The 19085-nt window shown below is 42.6% G+C and overlaps 1 protein-coding gene across 5 annotated transcripts in view; it reads left to right on the forward strand.

Moving 5' to 3' along the window:
- CNNM2 (cyclin and CBS domain divalent metal cation transport mediator 2) overlaps positions 1 to 19085 on the forward strand; it is a 182640-nt gene that overhangs the window by 148672 nt on the left and 14883 nt on the right. For 2 of the 5 annotated variants that reach the window (XR_015155294.1, XR_015155293.1), the window contains exons 2-6: positions 415 to 558; positions 3379 to 3516; positions 3712 to 3776; positions 5543 to 5712; positions 16092 to 16185. Coding sequence is in view for 2 of the 5 variants with exons in the window: in XM_086377514.1 (XP_086233640.1) it covers positions 415 to 558; positions 3379 to 3516; positions 5543 to 5712; positions 16092 to 16185 (546 nt within the window). In the remaining 3 variants the exon portion in view is untranslated. Of the gene's footprint in view, positions 1 to 414; positions 559 to 3378; positions 3517 to 3711; positions 3777 to 5542; positions 5713 to 16091; positions 16190 to 19085 lie in introns of those variants that run through there. The other 3 variants (XM_086377514.1, XM_086377515.1, XR_015155295.1) reach the window with 2 other exon arrangements.

Consider the following 19085-nt stretch of genomic DNA (forward strand, 5'->3'; position numbering starts at 1 on the left):
ATTTGGCCTTTCTGACTTTCCTAAAATGGTCCTGGGTGCCCCTAGGGGTCCACAGACCATACCTTGAGAGCTGCTGTCCTCAGGTAAAGCAGCAGTTGCTAAATGGTCACAAAAGAACAGCTGACATAACCAAGACCAACTCCATTAAGAAGCACATGGCGCCATGGTGGTGCCCGGGGTGTAGATGATGATGCTGTTTTGGCTTAACTGTTCTTACTTTTGATGGCCCATGAAGCTTTGCCATTTGTTTGTGGACAAACATTTCTAAACCATTTTTAAATGCTGAAAGGTAGACTTTGATAATCTGGTATCTGTGTTTGCTGCTGTTTTTAACATAATCCTTTATAAGATTTCATTCAGGAAATTGAGAAAATCGCCTCTGAAAATTACCTCTTTGCTTTCTTTCCTTTAAAGGTAAATCTCACCTGGCTATTGTGCAGCGAGTAAACAATGAGGGAGAGGGGGATCCATTTTATGAAGTTCTGGGAATTGTCACATTAGAGGATGTGATTGAAGAAATCATCAAATCTGAGATTCTAGATGAAACAGATTTATACAGTGAGTACCGTCGCCTGAGTATAACTTTGCAAAACCTTTGCTTTTATTTGCCATGTTGTTTGTGAGTCATCTGACATCTCTCCAGCTGTTGTCTGTCTATTTCTAATAACACACAGTGTGTGTAGGCTGGGTACCACCTACAAGTATACACCAGTCTTTCCACCACAGAGGAAGAAGAGTGCAGGTCCTGTAATATCAACTGGCCATGGTTTTTAATTTTTGAAAAGCCAACTGCTTCTGAGCTGGGCATTATTTGCCCTGAACAGAGAACTCCATTCTTGGCTTTCATTTTACACAGTTAGGCAAATTGTTTCAGTTAAGTTTCTGCCTCTACTTAAAGTCATAATTCAAATGCTTAAAAACTGAAAAGGGTTTGTGGATAGCAACTGTTGAAATTTCCTCGTTCTAGTACCCATGGGTCGGGATAGAGGTGAATTTTGCAGGCGTAGTTTTGCTGGGTAGTGTTGTCACTGCGGAGTATATAGCAAGAGCAGGACAGGTTAGGGTACACAGTCAAAGCGTGTCTTTCTCGTTCTGTTTCTCTGCCTTCTGGGAGGTGGGCTTGGATTGGAGACGGTGGGTATCCACACCTGTTTGCCCAGGAGTAGGGTTGGTCCTGGGGCTTCCCAGGTGGTGCTAGTGGTAAAGAACCCACCTGCCAGTGTAGGAGATGTTTTAAGAGACACAGGTTCCATCCCTGGATTGGGAAGATCCCCTGGAGGAGGGCATGGCAACCCACCCCAGGATTCTCTTGCCTGGGGAATCCCATGGACTGGTGCACTGCAGTCCTTAGGGTCACGCAGAGCCAAACACGACTGAAGTGACTTAGCACACACACACAGGCCGGATCCTGGGCTGGGCAATGAACCTGCATTCTGTCCTATTAAATCCACAACTGTTGGATTTCCTCAGCCTCACTCTTAGCAAAGTAATACTCTTTAAAGAGTTTCTTAATGCCAAAGATGGCCTGAGGCCTGAGATGTTAGGGGCTGTCAAAGGTGGTATAGAGAAGGAGAATTTGGGCTCTTTGTATCCTGTTGAGCTTTTCAAGCTTGAATTGGAGGGGAAAAGGGACGGTTCAGGTGGCCTGGAGCACCAAGGACAAAACCAGCCTTGCTCAAAGCAGAGTCATTTTATTCAGGCCTATTGGAAAGGGAATGTCCCTCATTTTAAAACTGAAGTCTTCCGTCCACCCTTAAAAAAAAAAAAATTAATATTTATTTCTTGACCTGCTTCCCAAATGGATCTTATTTTTTCCCTCACATCTGTATAGTGTTCTTTAAACAACCCCGGTCCCTATGTGTTTTATCCTTTTGACTCTTGGAAAATAATCAGAGCTTTCATAATAGAGAATATTGTTAATTGTGTGTTTACATTCTTTTCATCCTTCCTCACAGAGACTGTTTAATACCAAGTGTGTCTCTGCATATTTATGTGTTTCCCCAGGGGTAATCCTCAGTGTAAGAAAGATAATCTAGACATTTATGCGCCTTTATGTTTACACTTCAGCTCACTTCTTTTAAACCTTGATGAGACTGATTTCATACATGGCTTCCTGAGATGAGATACTGAACTGTGTTTCAAGGATAGTCTTGATTCAGTTCAGGGATGATGATGACCTTTGACATTAGAAAATGATTCAGAATGCTTGCCTTGATTTTTGCTGCCTGACTTTAAAGAGAATTTGGGACAGAGGAAAATTCCAGGTTGTGATTGCCTTCTCCCCAGGACAAGCCTGATTAGTCGTCAGTGTTTTGCCTTAGGCATGAAATGGTAATGTAAAGACTCATGATTCTTGAGGGCGGAAAGCAAGCAATTAGGAAAAGCAAGCAAATTGTCTCTAACCTAGTTTTTTCTTGATCATTACTTTGTCCAGAAAAATACTCAGAAGTTTTGCATTTGACACGTTCAAGATCAAGGATTGGCAAACTACACTTAGAAGCTAAAAAAAATTTTTTTAACATTTTTTCAGTTGTTAAAAAGTCAAAAGAATATTATTTTGTGACACGTAAAAATGATACAGAATTAAAATGTCCTATCCAGAATACAGTTTTACTGCAGCACAGCCCTGCTAATTCATTTTCACATGGCTTCTTTTTGCTCAACAGCAGAGTTGTAGTTGCAACAGAGTGTACATGGCCCGCAAGCCTGAAATATTTACTGTCCAGCCCTTTGCAGAGGAAATGTGCTGACCTCTATTCTGAATCACTCCTTCGTATTTGCTTGACCTTGAGGGTCTCATGGTCTGGGGATCAACAGATAATATTATTAAAATCAATCACAAATAATCACTGTTCTGTGAAAGTGTTCTTGTTCATTTCTCGAGGGTGGGGGTGTGTGTGTGTGTGTGTGTGCTCTTTGAGCAGAGGCTGGCAGGGACACGCTTCTCTGTGTCTTCTGTAGTGTGATTGTTCTTCCTGCTGTGTGGCAGCCTGAGTAGCAGGAGCCTGTGTGCGCCCTGGGCTCATGTCCTGTCGCTGCGTGGTTATGTAAAGGCTCTACGAGGGGAGGATTTTTGTCCACAGCTGCCCATTAATAATACTTAGAAGGGCCCTGTAGATCTTCCCAGTGTGTGTCCACGGTCATCCCTAATCATGTTACCTGTGATTTCGTACTCTGGATTGTGTCATAGCCACGCCTGTGCTGCACTGATCCGATGAGTGTCCCTCCCCTCTCCACGTGCTGTTTGTATGTAGCGTGCCCACCATCTGGAGAGCGAGCTTAGCCTTTCCAATATATCGTGTCATTTTTTGTTCAAAAAGAGCCCTGATCTAATGGAATGTGTTTCCTTACTTTTTCCTTTTCTTGTTCCTCCCTCAGCTGATAACAGAACGAAAAAGAAAGTGGCCCATCGAGAAAGAAAGCAAGATTTTTCTGCCTTTAAGCAAACAGACAGCGAGATGAAGGTTAAAATATCACCACAGCTTCTCTTGGCCATGCACCGTTTCCTAGCAACAGGCAAGTGCGCTTATCACAGTTTGAAATCTCTGCCAACCCTGGAGCAAGTTTCTCGCCCACGCTGACTGGGGTGGGCTGGGGGTGGAGCCTGGGACCTGGGGTGATAAGTAATGCCACTTTTGTGTTTTGTTTTTTTTGTTTTGTTTGTTTTGTTTTGTTTTTTTCTTTTTAAATTCTCTCCTCTCCTATGTTCAGTGTCGGCATGAACCCTCTGAGACATTTACCAGGGGTGGACCAGTAACTTAAAATTGGTCTGAAAGGTAAGGATGAATGTTAGTGCCACACTGCATGTGAACGGTAGGCCAGGCCATCCGCTTCAGCTCAGTCCAGGGGAGAGCCAGCTGGCGGAGCAGGCGGACAGTGCATACCAGACCCCATCTCGGTGTGTCAGGCATTGAGTAGCTCTCTCTTCAGCTTGCCTCAGAAGAACAGTTGGACATCAGTGGTGGCACAGGTGCTATGATTTGCAGTGAAGAACAATAAATTCTCAAAATTAAATCTTTACCCTTTCTGGTTGTAATGAAATCAGAAATCCTCAGAACTCTGACATAGATTTCCTGATGGCCTCTTCAAAGCAGATTGTTAACTCAGGCCCATTCCAGGAGGCAAGTGTTCACATTATTAAAACCACCGACCCAGCCGGCAGTGACTGCTCCAGGGAGGTCAAGGTCGAATGGATTTGAGAGACTGACTGACCCTGCTCACATCCCCAGATGGCTCTCTAGGCGAAGGGTGAGCTCTGTTGGCCAGGGGGAAGTGTGAGAGAATCTGAGAGTGCCCAGTGGCCTATAGAAGACGTCTGTGTCCAAGATGGGCAGCCAGTGCCTTTCAACTGAATGCAGTGTACTTGAGATATTTTGAAAAGAAGGCTAACAGCAACCACGTGATGGAATGTTATACACTCTTTAAGATCATTTTTTCAGATACCTCGAAAGGCTCATCATATAATACTTATCACATGTGAAAATACTTAGTGTAAAGTAAGAAGAAACAGTATAAAACCATGTGTACACAAGATTATCCTTGTATTTTTTAGTGTACACACACACGTATGTACATGGTACTCATGCCTAGGTGAGGTATGGGAAAGAAATACTCACCAATTGCTCAGAATGGTTATGAGTGGTTGGTTTATAGGTTTATTTTCTTCTTTCTCTTTTTCTGTATTTTCCAAAACTTCTGTGATGTACTATCTTATTTTGTTATTACAAAAAAGTCACTGAACTAATGCAGAATCTATAGGTCTCACATATAACATAATTAAAAACCTTTTAAGACATATGAACAATATCTTTAACTTATTTTTTTTATTTCTGATAATATTGTTCTTCATCATTTAAGAACCACAATTTAGATGTTATCTTATTCTGCCTCAGAGATACCATAAAGTTCACTTTCAGTATAGCACCCTTAAGTCAGTAACTTGGGGTTTTGTTATTTTAAATGAAATCACTATCTTTATCAATTCAGATCAACATTACTTTTTTTAATAGCAAGCTGGAGTGCATGTTGTTGTGTGCACGTGCCTTGCTTTTATTCTGAATCTCTACCTTCCTCTGTTTCCAGACTTTCTCAGGGTAGTCGATGGGAGAATGAGATGTGAGCACTGCGTCTGAGCACCTGGTACTAACCCACGCTTAGACGCTTCCTGACCTCTGCTTCTTCCTTTGGCTGTTGTTGGACAGTCAGTCTTTTGTGGCCTGTTGCAGGGTGTCCTGGCAGTCATGGAGCCTGCTTCTGGTTGATTTTCCTTTGTGTCAGTCAGAAAATGAGGGTATTTTTTTTTTTTTATGATACCTGATACCAATGACAGGTTGAAAAAGAAAAATTCTAAAGCAACAAACATGAGAATTCAGCATTTTCTAATTTCTCCCAGGTTATCTGCCCCCAGTGGATCACGAAACGGAAGTCTCATTAATCCATGCTGTATTGCTTCGATTCCAAGTATTCTTTAAACACTTTAATCACTAGCATCATTTTTTCCATCCATTTGAAGTGTAATATCGAGTTGTGTTTATATCTATAGAAGTAGAAGCATTTAGCCCATCCCAGATGTCAGAGAAGATCCTTCTAAGGCTGCTAAAGCACCCCAATGTCATCCAGGAACTGAAGTATGATGAGAAGAACAAGAAAGCTCCAGAATACTACCTCTACCAGCGAAACAAACCTGTAGACTACTTCGTTCTCATTTTGCAGGTCAGAAGTATTAATCAATAGTTGTTTGATCTCATTGAGTACCCACCCTTCCAGCTCTGAGGAGACTTGGTGTAGGTGAATGGGTGTCAAGGATTGCACACTTAACTTCTGGGGTGGCCTTATATGTGGGAGAATTTCATCTCCCTGTTTTCATATCTGCAAAAGCAGTGTCGTTAGTTACTTTAATTTCCAGTACTGATAGGCACTTGGTGATTGCTGAGGCATCGAGGCATTCCTTTGAAGAAGGGTGAATTCAGGTGTTTGTTTGTTTTTTGGAAGAGTTTGGGGAATTAACTGTGTGTGTCTAAATCTTGGCTGGACATTTGAAATGTCAGTGTTGTGAGTTCCTTGGGTCTTCTTTTCATTGTCTTTTCTTTCTTCCATCCCTCATTAAGACTTGGCCTTACACAGCTTCTTAGAGATTCCTTATTATCTCTTCTCTTAATGTTGTCAGAATAATCCATTTATTGGGTTGGCCCAAAAGTTCGTTTGGGTTTTCCCATAAGGTGTTATGGAAAAACCCGAATGTATTGCTTTTATTCCTGGTTACTAACCAGATTCTGTTTTAATGAGCAACTGATGGGTAATCACAGCCTCTCACGGCAGTGGTTACTTACCTCCTTCTTTACTATAACATAATCCACTATATAAGGTGAGAAGGTCCCTCCATTCTGAGTCCTCTTAGAGGGGCTTCTGTGCTTGAGTTGACAGGAGGCCCTTGTTATCTCACAGTTTCACCTGGTAGAGCACAGTTCTTGGCATGGAGACCAACATGCATAGTACAAAGAACAGTGTGCTCGTTTTATTGATTTCTTATACCTATTTAGTGAACAATTACTTTTATGGGAATTCTGAGTGTATTTCAGTACGAGAATACTAGCCCTTTTAGCATTCTCCTGTTTCTTGGTTACTTCCTAATAAGAATTGGAAGGATCTTTGTAAGAGTATAATTAGCACTTGGTAGGCCCATCTATAGGAGAAGGCAATGGCACCCCACTCCAGTATTCTTGCCTGGAGACTCCCAGGGACGGGGGAGCCTGGTGGGCTGCCGTCTATTGGGTCACACAGAGTCGGACACGACTGAAGCGACTTAGCAGCAGCAGAGGGCCATCTACAGTTTGCATCTAGCAAGTCCTAGTTATCTAAATGAACTAAAGTTCTTTTATTTGAAAGTAACATTTATCAAATGTCTAGATGTTGGAGACTCTGGGAAGTGTTGTGTTCATGCCCTATGTTTGGCCTGTACAGTGAATTCTGGATGCAGAAGTCAGGAGCTGTAGAAAAGTCTGGATTAACTGGGTATATGCTGCTTTCATAGGGTGTTCCCTTGGAAACTTCTGTTTGCAGGTTTTCTAAGTCAGTACCCTGATGCTTCTACTAAACTTAGTCTCATTCAGTCCTGTGCTGTGTTTTTTGTTTCTCTGGGGATAGATGAGCTTGAAACTCTGAGGGGGCTATTGAGAATTAACTTTATTTACCACAGTGAAGGAAAAGCATTCATGTTTCTCATAAAAGATCGATATGAATATTCCTTAAACCTAGGGAAGCTAAATGACATTAAAGACAGTTTATTTCGGAGAACTCTGAGGGTTGACATTGTGAATTTCAGTAATAGTAGAAACTCTATGGCTTTCAATTGTTGATTTTTATATAGTTAGCATTTATGAATTCTGATTCATTAATGCTCTATTGGTATGTAAGAAAGCCATTTCCTGGCTGATAGATCTAAAAGTAGATTTTATGGAAGAGGGACTTCATAATCTTTGTTCTTTTATAAGTAAATCTTTAAAGATATTTTTCAGAAGACTTTTAGGTCTATGTAACTATATTTGAATACCTGTGTCATGTTAAATATTTTTGTAAATGTGACAAGTTCTTGGAACTGATGATGTCATGAGGGTTTTATAAAGATGTACAGGATTTATGGAGGTGTTCAAATTATAGAGTTTGGTGAAAGTCATGTTCTTGTGAGCCAGCCAGTTACTTGAGGTACGCAGAGTATGACAAAATGAAATCTAATACCCTGTCAGTCTAACATATGCCTAGTCGCTCAGTCATGTCTGACTGTTTGTGACCCCATGGACTGTAGCCCTCCACACTCCTCTGTCCGTGGGATTTCCCGCAAGAATCCTGGAGTGGGTTGCCATTTCCTCCTCTGGGGATTCTTTCAGACCCAGGGATCAAACCTGTGTCTCCTGCCTTGGCAGGCAGATTCTTTACCACTGAGCCACCTGGGAAGCCCCATACAGAGTATAGTCCAAGCTAAAATATCACTAATCCATCATTGGAAATTCATGCCAGATTATTGAATATGTTCCACTGTATTTTAAGAGCATTAAATTAGTAGAAAGCAGCAGTAGCTGCCTTCCCTTCCTGTCCCAGGGCTAGCGAGCTGCCCTCTTCTGAAGATACTTGAAAACTCTTATCAAATGATTGATGTCTGGAATATAATTATAAATAGAAACATCATTTTGAGTTTAAACCCTAGATGAAATAAATTTATTCAAAGGGCAAACCACTCAAGTAAGCTTAATTAAAAGAATATCCTATAGGTTATGGGGCACATACATCCCACTACAGATGAATAAAAAGGCACTTTCAAGTTTTATCTGAGAAAATAGTTTTTTAAATAAAATGTATTTTGATAAAAACACAGTAGATAGTGAAAGAAAACTTTATTGCCTCTACATACCTTAAATAACTTAATAAAATAATGGAAATGGATAGGAACATAATTTTGATGGAAAATTTTTTTCTACCATCATAAAAACAGAAGGAAAAATATTAGTTTTAAATTGTGTACATAATAAAACAAAATTAACCAGGTTGAAGAAAATTAAATATAAAGCTAGGGAAGTACACTTTTAAAAACATTTTATATTACTTCATAAAAATTGGTCATTTGCTGTCACATGTAATGTCTAGTAAATTCAGAAAGAAATTTCATAAAAACAATCTGCACAGATCATAATGAAATAAAATTAAACATAAAAATGCATAATTGAAAAGTACAGAGCTATTTTAAAATTGTGGTCAGTTCTCTTACAAAGATGTGTATATAACAGACAGTATAAGATGTTCTCATTTGTGTTAAAGGAACCTACGTTCTTCCTTTACACACACATAATAATCATTGCCTCTGAGGAGGAGGTTTGGAGAACTAGCAATAGGGTGGAAGGGAAACTTACTGCTCTTTTTGAATTTCCATGTGTATGTACTACCTGTTTAAATATGTTAAAAATTGTGAATTAATGGCAAACTAAAAACCCTAAGTAGCAACTGAATTAGGGAGAAAATATATAGATTATCATAAAATACCATAAGACTATTAAATAATATAAATACTGTATACATAATATGGCAAATTTTAAACTGTTATTTCTATAAGTATTTGCATAAGAAAAAAGATACCTATAATTTTCTGTAATAGAAAAAGAGCAAAGCAACAAACTCAAAAGAACAAATTAAATAATAGATTATCATGAAAATAACTTTTAAAGTGAAAAAACTCTACATATATACAAAATCAAGATTGGGTCTTTTAAAAGATGAACAAACTTAGTATTCTCATGCCATAATTAATGTGATAAGAGAAAAAGCAAAACTAGAAGTTCTCCCTTGCCCCCCTGAAAAGCAGCTAGAATCAAAAGAATCACTTGGAAAAGTTGAGACTTTAAAGAATTCAATTTCTATATTACACACATAGAAAAAAAAATGATTGACTGTCATATGCATTCTTTAGGACAACATGGCCTTATCTAATTAAGTCTGAGTAAATACTACTGTGGCCCAGTCTCACTTATCCACATTGATGGAGAAGTCCTAAATAAAAAGATAGCAGTTAGAAACCAACAGTAGACCCAAAGAGTTATTCACTGTGACTGAATTAGGATTATTTTAGAAATTTAGGGCCAGTTTAATAAAAGGACAACAAAACTAAAATATGCCATGTTAATTAAGAAAGCAGTAAAAGAAAAAATCCTTATACTATCTATAGTTATCAAAAAGGCAACTGACAGAGGTAAACATCCATTCTTGATTTTAGAAAACAAACCCTCTACCCCCACCAAAAAAAATCTCTGTAAAAATCCATGATGAACAGTGAACAAAAAACACAATACTTAACATCATTTCACCTGCTATTTGGGAAAGGAATTTTAAGCCTTCAATATCAAACCTTCTCATGGAGTTTTGAGTTGCAGGATCTTCTGTGTCTCAGTGGATAATATTTCCTCACTCTTGACTCATGTACTGATAACACAGTCACGTTAATGAAAAAAATTAGCTACCTAGCGTCAACCCTATTTTTTTTTTAAAAAGTATGTATAAATATTGGGTTGGCTAAAGAGTTCATTTGAGTTTTTCCATAACACCTTACAGAAAAACCTCAAAAAACTCTTTGGCCAACCCAATATGAAACCAATATAAGTTCCTTTTGAACCCTTTGAGCGGAGAACTCTTGTATAGAACAATAAAGAGAACAAGTTTGTAATTAGCACTTTGAATGTGTAAATGATGATGTTCGGCTGACAGGAAAGTGCCAGTGGGCCCAGACTGTTGCTCTTGCATCCAGCGCACTCGGCTCCCCTGCACCTGGCGAGGAAGGCACCCTCCAGCCCTGTGCTCAGTTTGAGCTACTTTGTATGTTTGTACAGTATGTTGTGCTGTTAGTTGGCCTCTGCTGGGTGTGACCGGATTATTTCTATGTTTAGTCCTCCTCGCTGCTTTCTCTTTGGCTCAGTGCTTCTCACACTTCAGTGTGCTTGGGAATCTCTTGAGGATTCATTACATCTAGGGTGGAGTCTTAACAAACTCCCATTTGGATGAGTAGAAGGCTTAGCCACAATGATTTATGTAGTAAGAACAGCTTCCTAACAGAGAGATTTGAGCAGTAAAGGCAAGTGCTGGCACTGACATCTGGTGGTAGCACTTGGTTAGATGATGGTCAACGAGATAGCCTGAAATATGTGTACATTAATTTTTGACCATCAAAAAAATTTTTTTTTTAATTTAAGCATTTATGAACTTGCTGAGTCCCAGGACAACATCTGCGGACTCCAGATTGAAAAATATTGCTTTAGAATGGATGGGTGGTGTTCCTTTTCCTATTGGGTAGTGCTGGTGACCTGGTATTTAATGGTATCTCCCTGTACGTGTCAAAGCCTACTTGTGATGATGATTTGAAAAACAGGAAATAAAAAGAGAACTCAATTCCAGAGTGAGCAGGAGACCAAGTAGCTGCTCAGCGTATGGGATCTGAGGGTCTTCAGCCATGAGCCCATGGCCTCCACTGATCGCTTGACCTTGTTCATGCCAGCGAGGACAGCTGAGCCTTCTCCCTAGAGGCCAGGTCCATGTGATCACTGAGCACTTTGTGGATGCTTAGAAACTTTGAAAGGAGTTACACCTTTTTCCAAGGAAAGGTGGGATCCTGTGGGAGTCACTGTACTCGAGGAGCCAGCAGCTTTGCTTGGGGCAGTGAAGCCTTCTTCCTGTTGGTTAGTTTACCCATGTGATGCCCCTTCTTCCTTTGGGAGTCTGTCCTGCCCTGTCCCAGTTTTTTTTTGGTGACAGGCTAGAGCAAAGCCATGAATGTTTCAAAAGTAAAATTGATACATAGCCCCTTCCGTATATAGAAAGTCGTTATCTGAGAAGTTCCCTGATTGTTTTGAGCCCAGTAAGATACTTATTTCCTCAAAGGGCAGCGCTGTTTTGTGTACTTAATGGCACCCCACTCCAGTACTTTTGCCTAGAGAATCCCATGGACGGAGGAGCCTGGTGGGCTGCAGTCCATGGGGTCACTAGAGTTGGACACAACTGAGCGAGTTCACTTTCACTTTTCACTTTCATGCATTGGAGAAGGAAATGGCAACCCACTCCAGTGTTCTTGCCTGGAGAATCCCAGGGACGGGGGAGCCTGGTGGGCTGCCTCTAGGGGATCGCACAGAGTCGGACACGACTGAAGCGACTTAGCAGCAGCAGCAGCAGGTTTACTTGAAAATGGTCACTTTTCTGAGTCATTGACACAGACAGATGAATAAAAATGTGTTCACTGGATGTTTTTAAAACTTGCCGGTCAGGAAAGCCTCACTCTAGAGAAGGAGGTCTGGGTAGTTTTGGGGGTTGTAGAATCACAGAATGTTAGAACTGAAAGAACCATAGGGTTCGTCTTCTCTACTAACGTTTTATAAATGAAGCAAGATTAGCCTAGGGCAGCAGTTCCTAAATGCTTGATACTTGACAAAGTTTTCTCCAGTTTGAGGCAAAATGAGGGGAAAAAAGGACAGTGGCAATGAGTTCTTCATGCAGCTATGTGTATTCAGTTTGTTTCCCTGGTGGCTCAGCTGGTAAAGAATCTGCCTGCAATTCAGACCTGGGTTCGATCCCTGGGTTGGGAAGATCCCTTGGAGGAGGACATGGCAACCCATTCCAGTATTCTTGCCTGGCAGTCCCCATGAATAGAAGAGCCTAGTGGGCTACCGTCCATGGGGTCACAGAGTCCGACACGACGGAGCGACTAAGCACACATTCTGAAATTATGTATTTTCTATATTGGGGATTAAAATATCTGGGCTTCTGTGAAATCATGGTCTCACACAGATAGCTGTGTGTTTAAAAAAAATCTCTTATGAAATAAAAATGTGGCAACCCTCTCTTTGTTCCTGAGGAGGAAGATGGATTTTCCTAGTTCTTGGGATCCAAGCTGGGAACCACTGACCTAGTATACCTGCCTTTAATCTGATGGATCTAGACTCGGTAGACTCCACAAGGAAGGTAGCTGATCTTCCTCTGCCTGCCAGCCAGTCTTAGGGAGCAGGGAGAGATCACCTGAGGGGACTGAGAATTTTTGAGCAGCCGTCCTGGTCTAACTGACAGCTGTGGGGAGTCTTTCGAGAGGCTAGAATGCCCAGAGTTTCCAGAGCTGATACCCATTTGCAGGGACACGGAACACGGAAGGCCCTGTCACTTGTTCTTTAAAAAAAAAAAAAATTAAAAGATCCAGATCAACGGGTGGTTCATACAGATGGACGTCATTTAGAGTCTTTACGGCATTTGATCCTGCCTCCTGATTTTCTGCATAGAAATGCAGGTTAGGAGATGGTCTTGCAGCCACTTTTGAGTTTACAATCACCAAGGCAGACATTTTCAAATAGCATCTATGTGCATCCTAGCTCCCTGATACAAAATCAAGGATTAGTCCATGACGAAATGGACATATAACTGAAGGTATCCACCAACGGGCACTTCCATTTCTGTTGCTTACCATTTCTGAATATTGTCCTTCCCTACCTCTCTTAGGGACCCTGCCTCCTATTCTTTCCCGCCAGCTTTTGGCTTTTGCTCCCTAAGTTCCCACCTCTTCTCCCTCCACTAACTGTCCTCCCTTTCTGCCTGGAAATGGCAACAACCCACTCCAGTATTCTTGCCCAGGAAATCACATGGACAGAGGAGCCTGGCGGGCTGCAGTCCATGGTGTTGCTGCTGCTGCTAAGTCGCTTCAGTCGTGTCCGACTCTGTGCGACCCCATAGATGGCAGCCCACCAGGCCCCGCCGTCCCTGGGATTCTCCAGGCAAGAACACTGGAGTGGGTTGCCATTTCCTTCTCCAGTGCATGAAAGTGAAAAGTGAAAGTGAAGTCGCTCAGTCGTGTCCGACTCTTTGCGACCCCATGGACTGCAGCCTACTAGGCTCCTCCGTCCATGGGATTTTCCAGGCAAGGGTGTTAGAGTCAGACATAACTTAGCAACTAAACAACAAAAACAACAGAATAGCCCTCATTAACCCCACAGCACCCTCCTCACCCTGCTGCCATCTCCCCTCTGTGGCCCTGCCTCCTGTGCTTTGTCCCGCCTGCCCTCCCTTTCCATCCATTGTCTGATTTCTTCGGGAAAAGACCCCCTCAGGCCACAGTGCCTTCCTCGGTGAGGTGACCGTCCCTTCACTCTGAGGTCCTTCTGCTCCTCCTCTCTGCAGTGACGCAGTGGTCCGTCCCTTCACTCTGAGGTTCTTACTCTCTGCGGTGACGCGGTCGTCTGTCCCTTCACTGAGGTTCTTCCCCTCCTCCTCTCTGCGGTGATGCAGTCGTCCCTCCCTTTTCTCTGAGGTTCTTTCCCTCGTCCTCTCGGCGTTGATGCGGTCGTCCGTCCCTTCACTCTGAGGTTCTTCAGCTCCTCTGCGGTGATGCGGCCGTCTGGTTCTACTTCTGTTTGTTTTTCCTCCTGCTCTCAGTCACAGTCTGCAGTTGCTCCTTTTCTCTTCCCACCCACTTTCTCTTCTCTCTCACATCCCCATCTCCAATGCTGACCTTTTCCCTGACCTTTGTTCTTCCATTTCAGCCTTTTTGATGGGCTCTTCGAAAGGTCTTGTTTTCTTGAAGGGCGTTCGTCCTCTTTTCCCAGCTCCCATCACCGCCCTTCCTAGTGTTTCCACCTCCACGCATGGAGTCCCCGTTCTTCAAGTCACTAAAAGCAAACTTTTCTTGGAATTTTCGACACCCCTCCTTTCTCTCCTTATGCTTTTCTCCCTTACGGTTTCACTAAATTATGTTCATTCTTTATCCATGGCTCCTCTCATGGCGATCTTTTTCCAGTCCTGTGGTTACTGCCTTTGTGTATATCTAGACTTGATCTTCCTGAAACCTTTTCAAGAACCTTACTGAGCTGGCCCATCCTTCAAGGAGCTCCACAGTCCGACCTGCTCACCAAACTCTCTTCAAACCCCTCTCCCCTTCTTCCCTGGTAAACCCACTGAGCCTGCTGTTGCCCACCTCTGACCTTCCTTGACACTGTTCCCTTCTCTTGGCTCAAATCCTACTCCTCCTTAGATTTTCCTTCCTGTGTAAAATTTGTCTTTATACAAGAACAGAAAGTAATTTTTTTTCTCTCTCCCTGAAGTCCTTGTGTTCTTGTCTTTTTCCTCATGTGGAATTTTTGTTCACTGCCTTGTATCATGGCGTTTCATGTGCTCTCCCCTTACCTGAACTGTGTGCTCTTGGAGCACAAAGGCTGTCTTCTCACAAGGCTGCACAGCCTCTCCTATAGGACCCTGTGTGGTCAGGGTTTTAGCACCTTTTGGTTTGCAGGTTGATTTTGTATAATAGCAAGAGAATTGGTTGGAGATTGATAAAACTAGTATTTACCATCGAGTGAAGGAAAACCTAAAAGAGACAACAGATGGCTTTCTGAGGAAGGGATTCGAGAAAAGATTTCCATAAATGGGAATTTAGTGTAGAATAAAAGGGAGTGATCACAGTGGTGAGAGTTTGGATTCGTGGGTGACAGTGTAGCATACTGATTAAGAGCTTGTTCTTGGTCACTTCATCTTTCTGAGCCCCGTTCTCCTGATTTATATGAGGGTGATGATTGTGTCTGCTTCATAGAATTGTGAGCATTAAGTGAATTAATAAAGCAGTATGATTGTTGGCACAGTTCCTCTTCAATAAATGGTAGCTTAAGTTTTGTTTATGCATGGTAAAGGATATACCATGAAGGTACACTCTTACCAGAGAGGCAAGAATTACAGGTAAGATGAGCAAGGACTTTCCTGATCCTTGGCTTAGGAATCTAGAATACAACTTGCTTCTGAGGGTTTTCCGGTAGCCCAGAAAAATGCATGTTGATATCACCTACCATGAAAAGATTATGGTGAACCCTAAGGCTGGGGGAATAAGTAAAGCACAGCCTGTCCCAGAAGAAATGGTGAGAGTGAAGAAGTTGTGATCAAGTTAGAGGAAGGAAAGAAGGAAGAACCTTAGAAGAGGTCTTGTCCTAATGGAAAGACATTTCTTAGGTGCTTTTCCAAGACAAGAGGAGCACCGCAGTGTCGCGGCGCCTCTTGGGTGTCTGGATGACCAGGGACTGGCCTGCGGGCTGTTTGCTCAATTGGTCACGACTATGATAGGGAGAGAAGAGTAAGTTCTGCCCTCAGGAACTGGTTTAGTCCTCCTTGTTTCATGGTCACAAACCATGTTGGCCCTTGACCCTGACTCTGCTCCGACTCAGGCTCCCATGGGACTGCCTGGATGACGGTCACAGAGCGCTTTCTCAGTGTTGCCCCGTGGATGGGGCAAGAGCCCTATCCTTCTGTTCCTGGGAGGGCTCTTGAATCCATGAACAGGGGTGCTGGGGACTACTAAGTGAACTCATGGAAATTAAACATCACACTACCATCCCCAGTTCACCTCCAGCTAAATCCAGTTTCTCATGGATTAACCCTCTCCTCTGTCCAAGTGGGAAAGGGCTACCTGAGGCTTTTTACTTCCTTGGTATTGTTGGGAAAGGAATTTGGACCAAAATCTGAGGAAGGACTAAATCTTGCATAGAATTTACAAAGAGGTTCATATAAGTAGGCTGAAAATGCTCCCTTTTTCCTTTTCACAGGGGAAAGTGGAAGTAGAAGCTGGAAAAGAAGGTATGAAGTTTGAAGCCAGTGCTTTTTCATACTATGGTGTGATGGCCCTCACAGCCTCCCCAGGTGAGTGTCCTGGTCAGCCTCAGGGCAGGGCTAGGTGTCAGGAAATAACACCCTGTACTGTCACTCTTATCTCTGTACCTGCTGGCTAAACACAACGCTTGTTTCTTTACTTTATGAACTTTTTATTGAAGTTGCATACAAAAAATACTGCTCACCTTGTACATATATACCTCTGAAGTTTTCACAAACTCAGCTCTCCTGTGTAGACCAACTCCCAAATCAGGAGACAGAAAGGGCATCACCAACCCTCAGAGGAAACCACCCCCCGACACCCCACCCTCCCTTTTAGTTACTGTCTCCCCACAGTAACCACTGTCTTGACTTCTGAGCCTTAATAAGTTTTGCCTCTTTTTGAACTTCAGGTCAGTGGAATTATTACACTGAATCTGGCTTCTCCCACCCAGGGTTGTCCTGGTCATCTTCATCTGTACTGCTGTGCGAACTTACAGTCTTCCTTCTCATGGCCGTATAGTGTTCCACAGTGTGAATATACACCAGTGCGTTTGTTCTTTTCGGTGCTGGTGGACACGGGTAGCTTCACGTTGGAGGCAACTGTGAATTGTGTGGCAGTAACACTGCACATGTCCCTTGGTGAAGACACTTCTGTCAGGTCTACATGTAAGAGCAGAACACTGGGGCCCGTGTTAATAGCTCTTGCCAGTTTCCCAGAGTGCTGAGGAGTTTCCACACGCCTGCCCCTGCTAACGAGGGTTCCAGTTGCCTCACGTCCACCTGGCCACCACTAGATACTGTTGAATCTTTTAGGTGTTAACTATTCTGGACTTTTTAAATTTTCACTTTTCTGAGGATAAGTGTTGATACATATCCATTGCCTGTAGTTCTTCTTAACTAGAGAGCTGGCCAATTAAGTCTGCCAAGTAAGGTTGGGTATACCTTCAGGGTATCAATCCAGTTCTCTGACACAAAATGCCAGAAAGCGGGGTCTGTGCTAATGGGAATGTGGCTGCAGAGACTTGGCTCACCTCTGGGATGGGACTTGAATAGTTTCTCTGTAGCTTCCTTTGCTTTAACTGGGCAGGCCGGTGGGCTTCCCTGGTAGCTCAGCTAGTAAAGAATCCACCTGCAGTGCAGGAGACCCTGGTTCCTGGGTCAGGAAGATCCCCTGGAGAAGGGATAGGCTATCCACTCCAGTCTTCTTGCCTGGAGAAACCCCATTGACAGAGGAGTCTGGTGGGCTACAGTCCATGGGGTCAAAAAGAGTTGAACAGGAGTCAGCACAGCACAGCAGGGCAGGCAGGTAAACAGGGCTTGGAGTACCACCTTGTGGTCAGAATGCCTAATGACATGCTGTGTTGCTAGGAAATACCTTCCTTATAAACCTCAAACTTAAAAATCACCCATGAAGGGGAGGGGACGTCTCCAGACAAGTCTGTGTTGTGACTTTGGTCCTCATTTACTGCGTCACATGGTGTCTCAGGCACCCAGAGATGTAACAGAAAGCAAGAGAAGGTCAAGAATTCTGAGGTTTGAAGCCTCCCCTGCCCCCACGCATCTTCTCACTGCCCTGGTGCAGGTTACTGAGTTCCATGGGCCAGCATCTCCATTGTCAAGTGCCAACTGACACCTAGTGTGAGCACAAGCCTGTTGAACCCCATACAATTAGTAGGTATCTGCTGTAAACCTGAAGATGATCTGTTTTCACTGCTAGTGAGAGGACAGGGACATTCTTAACTAGGTCGAGAAGACCTGGGTGACGGCCTGAGTTCCATCATTTATGGGTCTCCCAACTGAGAAAGGCCCTTGGCTTCCTCACTATTAAAAGGATATAAGATCATCTCCTGTGATTGTTAGAGTAGAATGTGGTGATACTCATACAAGGGCTTTGTAACCTTTAAGGAACAAGAGGAAATGTTTATATTAACACAAGGTGTTGAGATTGTGACTCTTGCTTGGCAACCATCCTCATGTTAGCCCAGGTTAGCAGAATCAGTGTATAAAGTGGCTTTGAAAAGAAAGCTAGTCCTCTTTGTAAAAATGTAAGTTGTACATTTTTATTGGTTACTAGTTCTTGAAACCTAAATATTAGCCCAGTTCATACTGAACTATGGATTCATATAGGGGTAAATCGCATTCAGAAAAGGAAGAGCAGGCCTTCCATACAGAAAGCATGTGGAGCTGCAATAGCCTTACCTAGTATGCAAATGTCCAGAAGGATGAGAATTAGCATCCTGCTTACTACAAAAGCCCAGTATTTTACTTGACTTTACAATTAGGATTCAGGGTTTTGTATATCCATTGAGAGATGCATTAGTATTGTAATCTCAAGATAATGTTTCTGTTTGTTATTGTTGATTGCCTAGAAAACCCTGTGGTAATCAGTTATCAAGTCCTGCCCAGTTACTTGTCAAATTATATCTCAATTAAAAAAAAAACAACCTGCCCAGGAAATATGACCCCTGCCTGGTAGGGCATTTTGTTTGACTTTGGTCTGCCACTCCCAGGAAATCTGCATATGATGTTTGTTTATTGGGCTACCCAAAAAATTTTTTGGGTGAGCGCTTATGGAAAACAAACGAACTTTTTGGCCAACCCAGGACCTTCCTCTGATACTTTGAATTGCTTTGGAATACTTGGCAATTTCAAACAATCCAGTCAAAGTTACAATCAGACTAATTAAGAGTGTAAATGAATTGAATAACTAATTGCTTGGCAGAGATGGGGATGCTGTAGGCTGTGCACTGAACGAACATCGCGGTGTTTTGGCAAAAGCGTCTTGGGTCATGCTCCTGGGGCAGATGACGGGTCGAGCTCCCAGTCTGTGTGGCTAGCTGTGTTTGAAGTCCTTAAGAGCACATTTTGAGCTATAAACCGCAATTGGGTATTAATGGCTTAAGAGGTTTCTAGGTTAGTAAAGAAGCATGTGAGTGGAATTTCTCCCG

This window comes from Bos grunniens, chromosome 26, assembly GCF_055505025.1.
Source record: "Bos grunniens cultivar Pamir isolate PY7600 chromosome 26, Bosgru_T2T1.0, whole genome shotgun sequence".
NCBI lineage: Eukaryota > Metazoa > Chordata > Mammalia > Artiodactyla > Bovidae > Bos > Bos grunniens.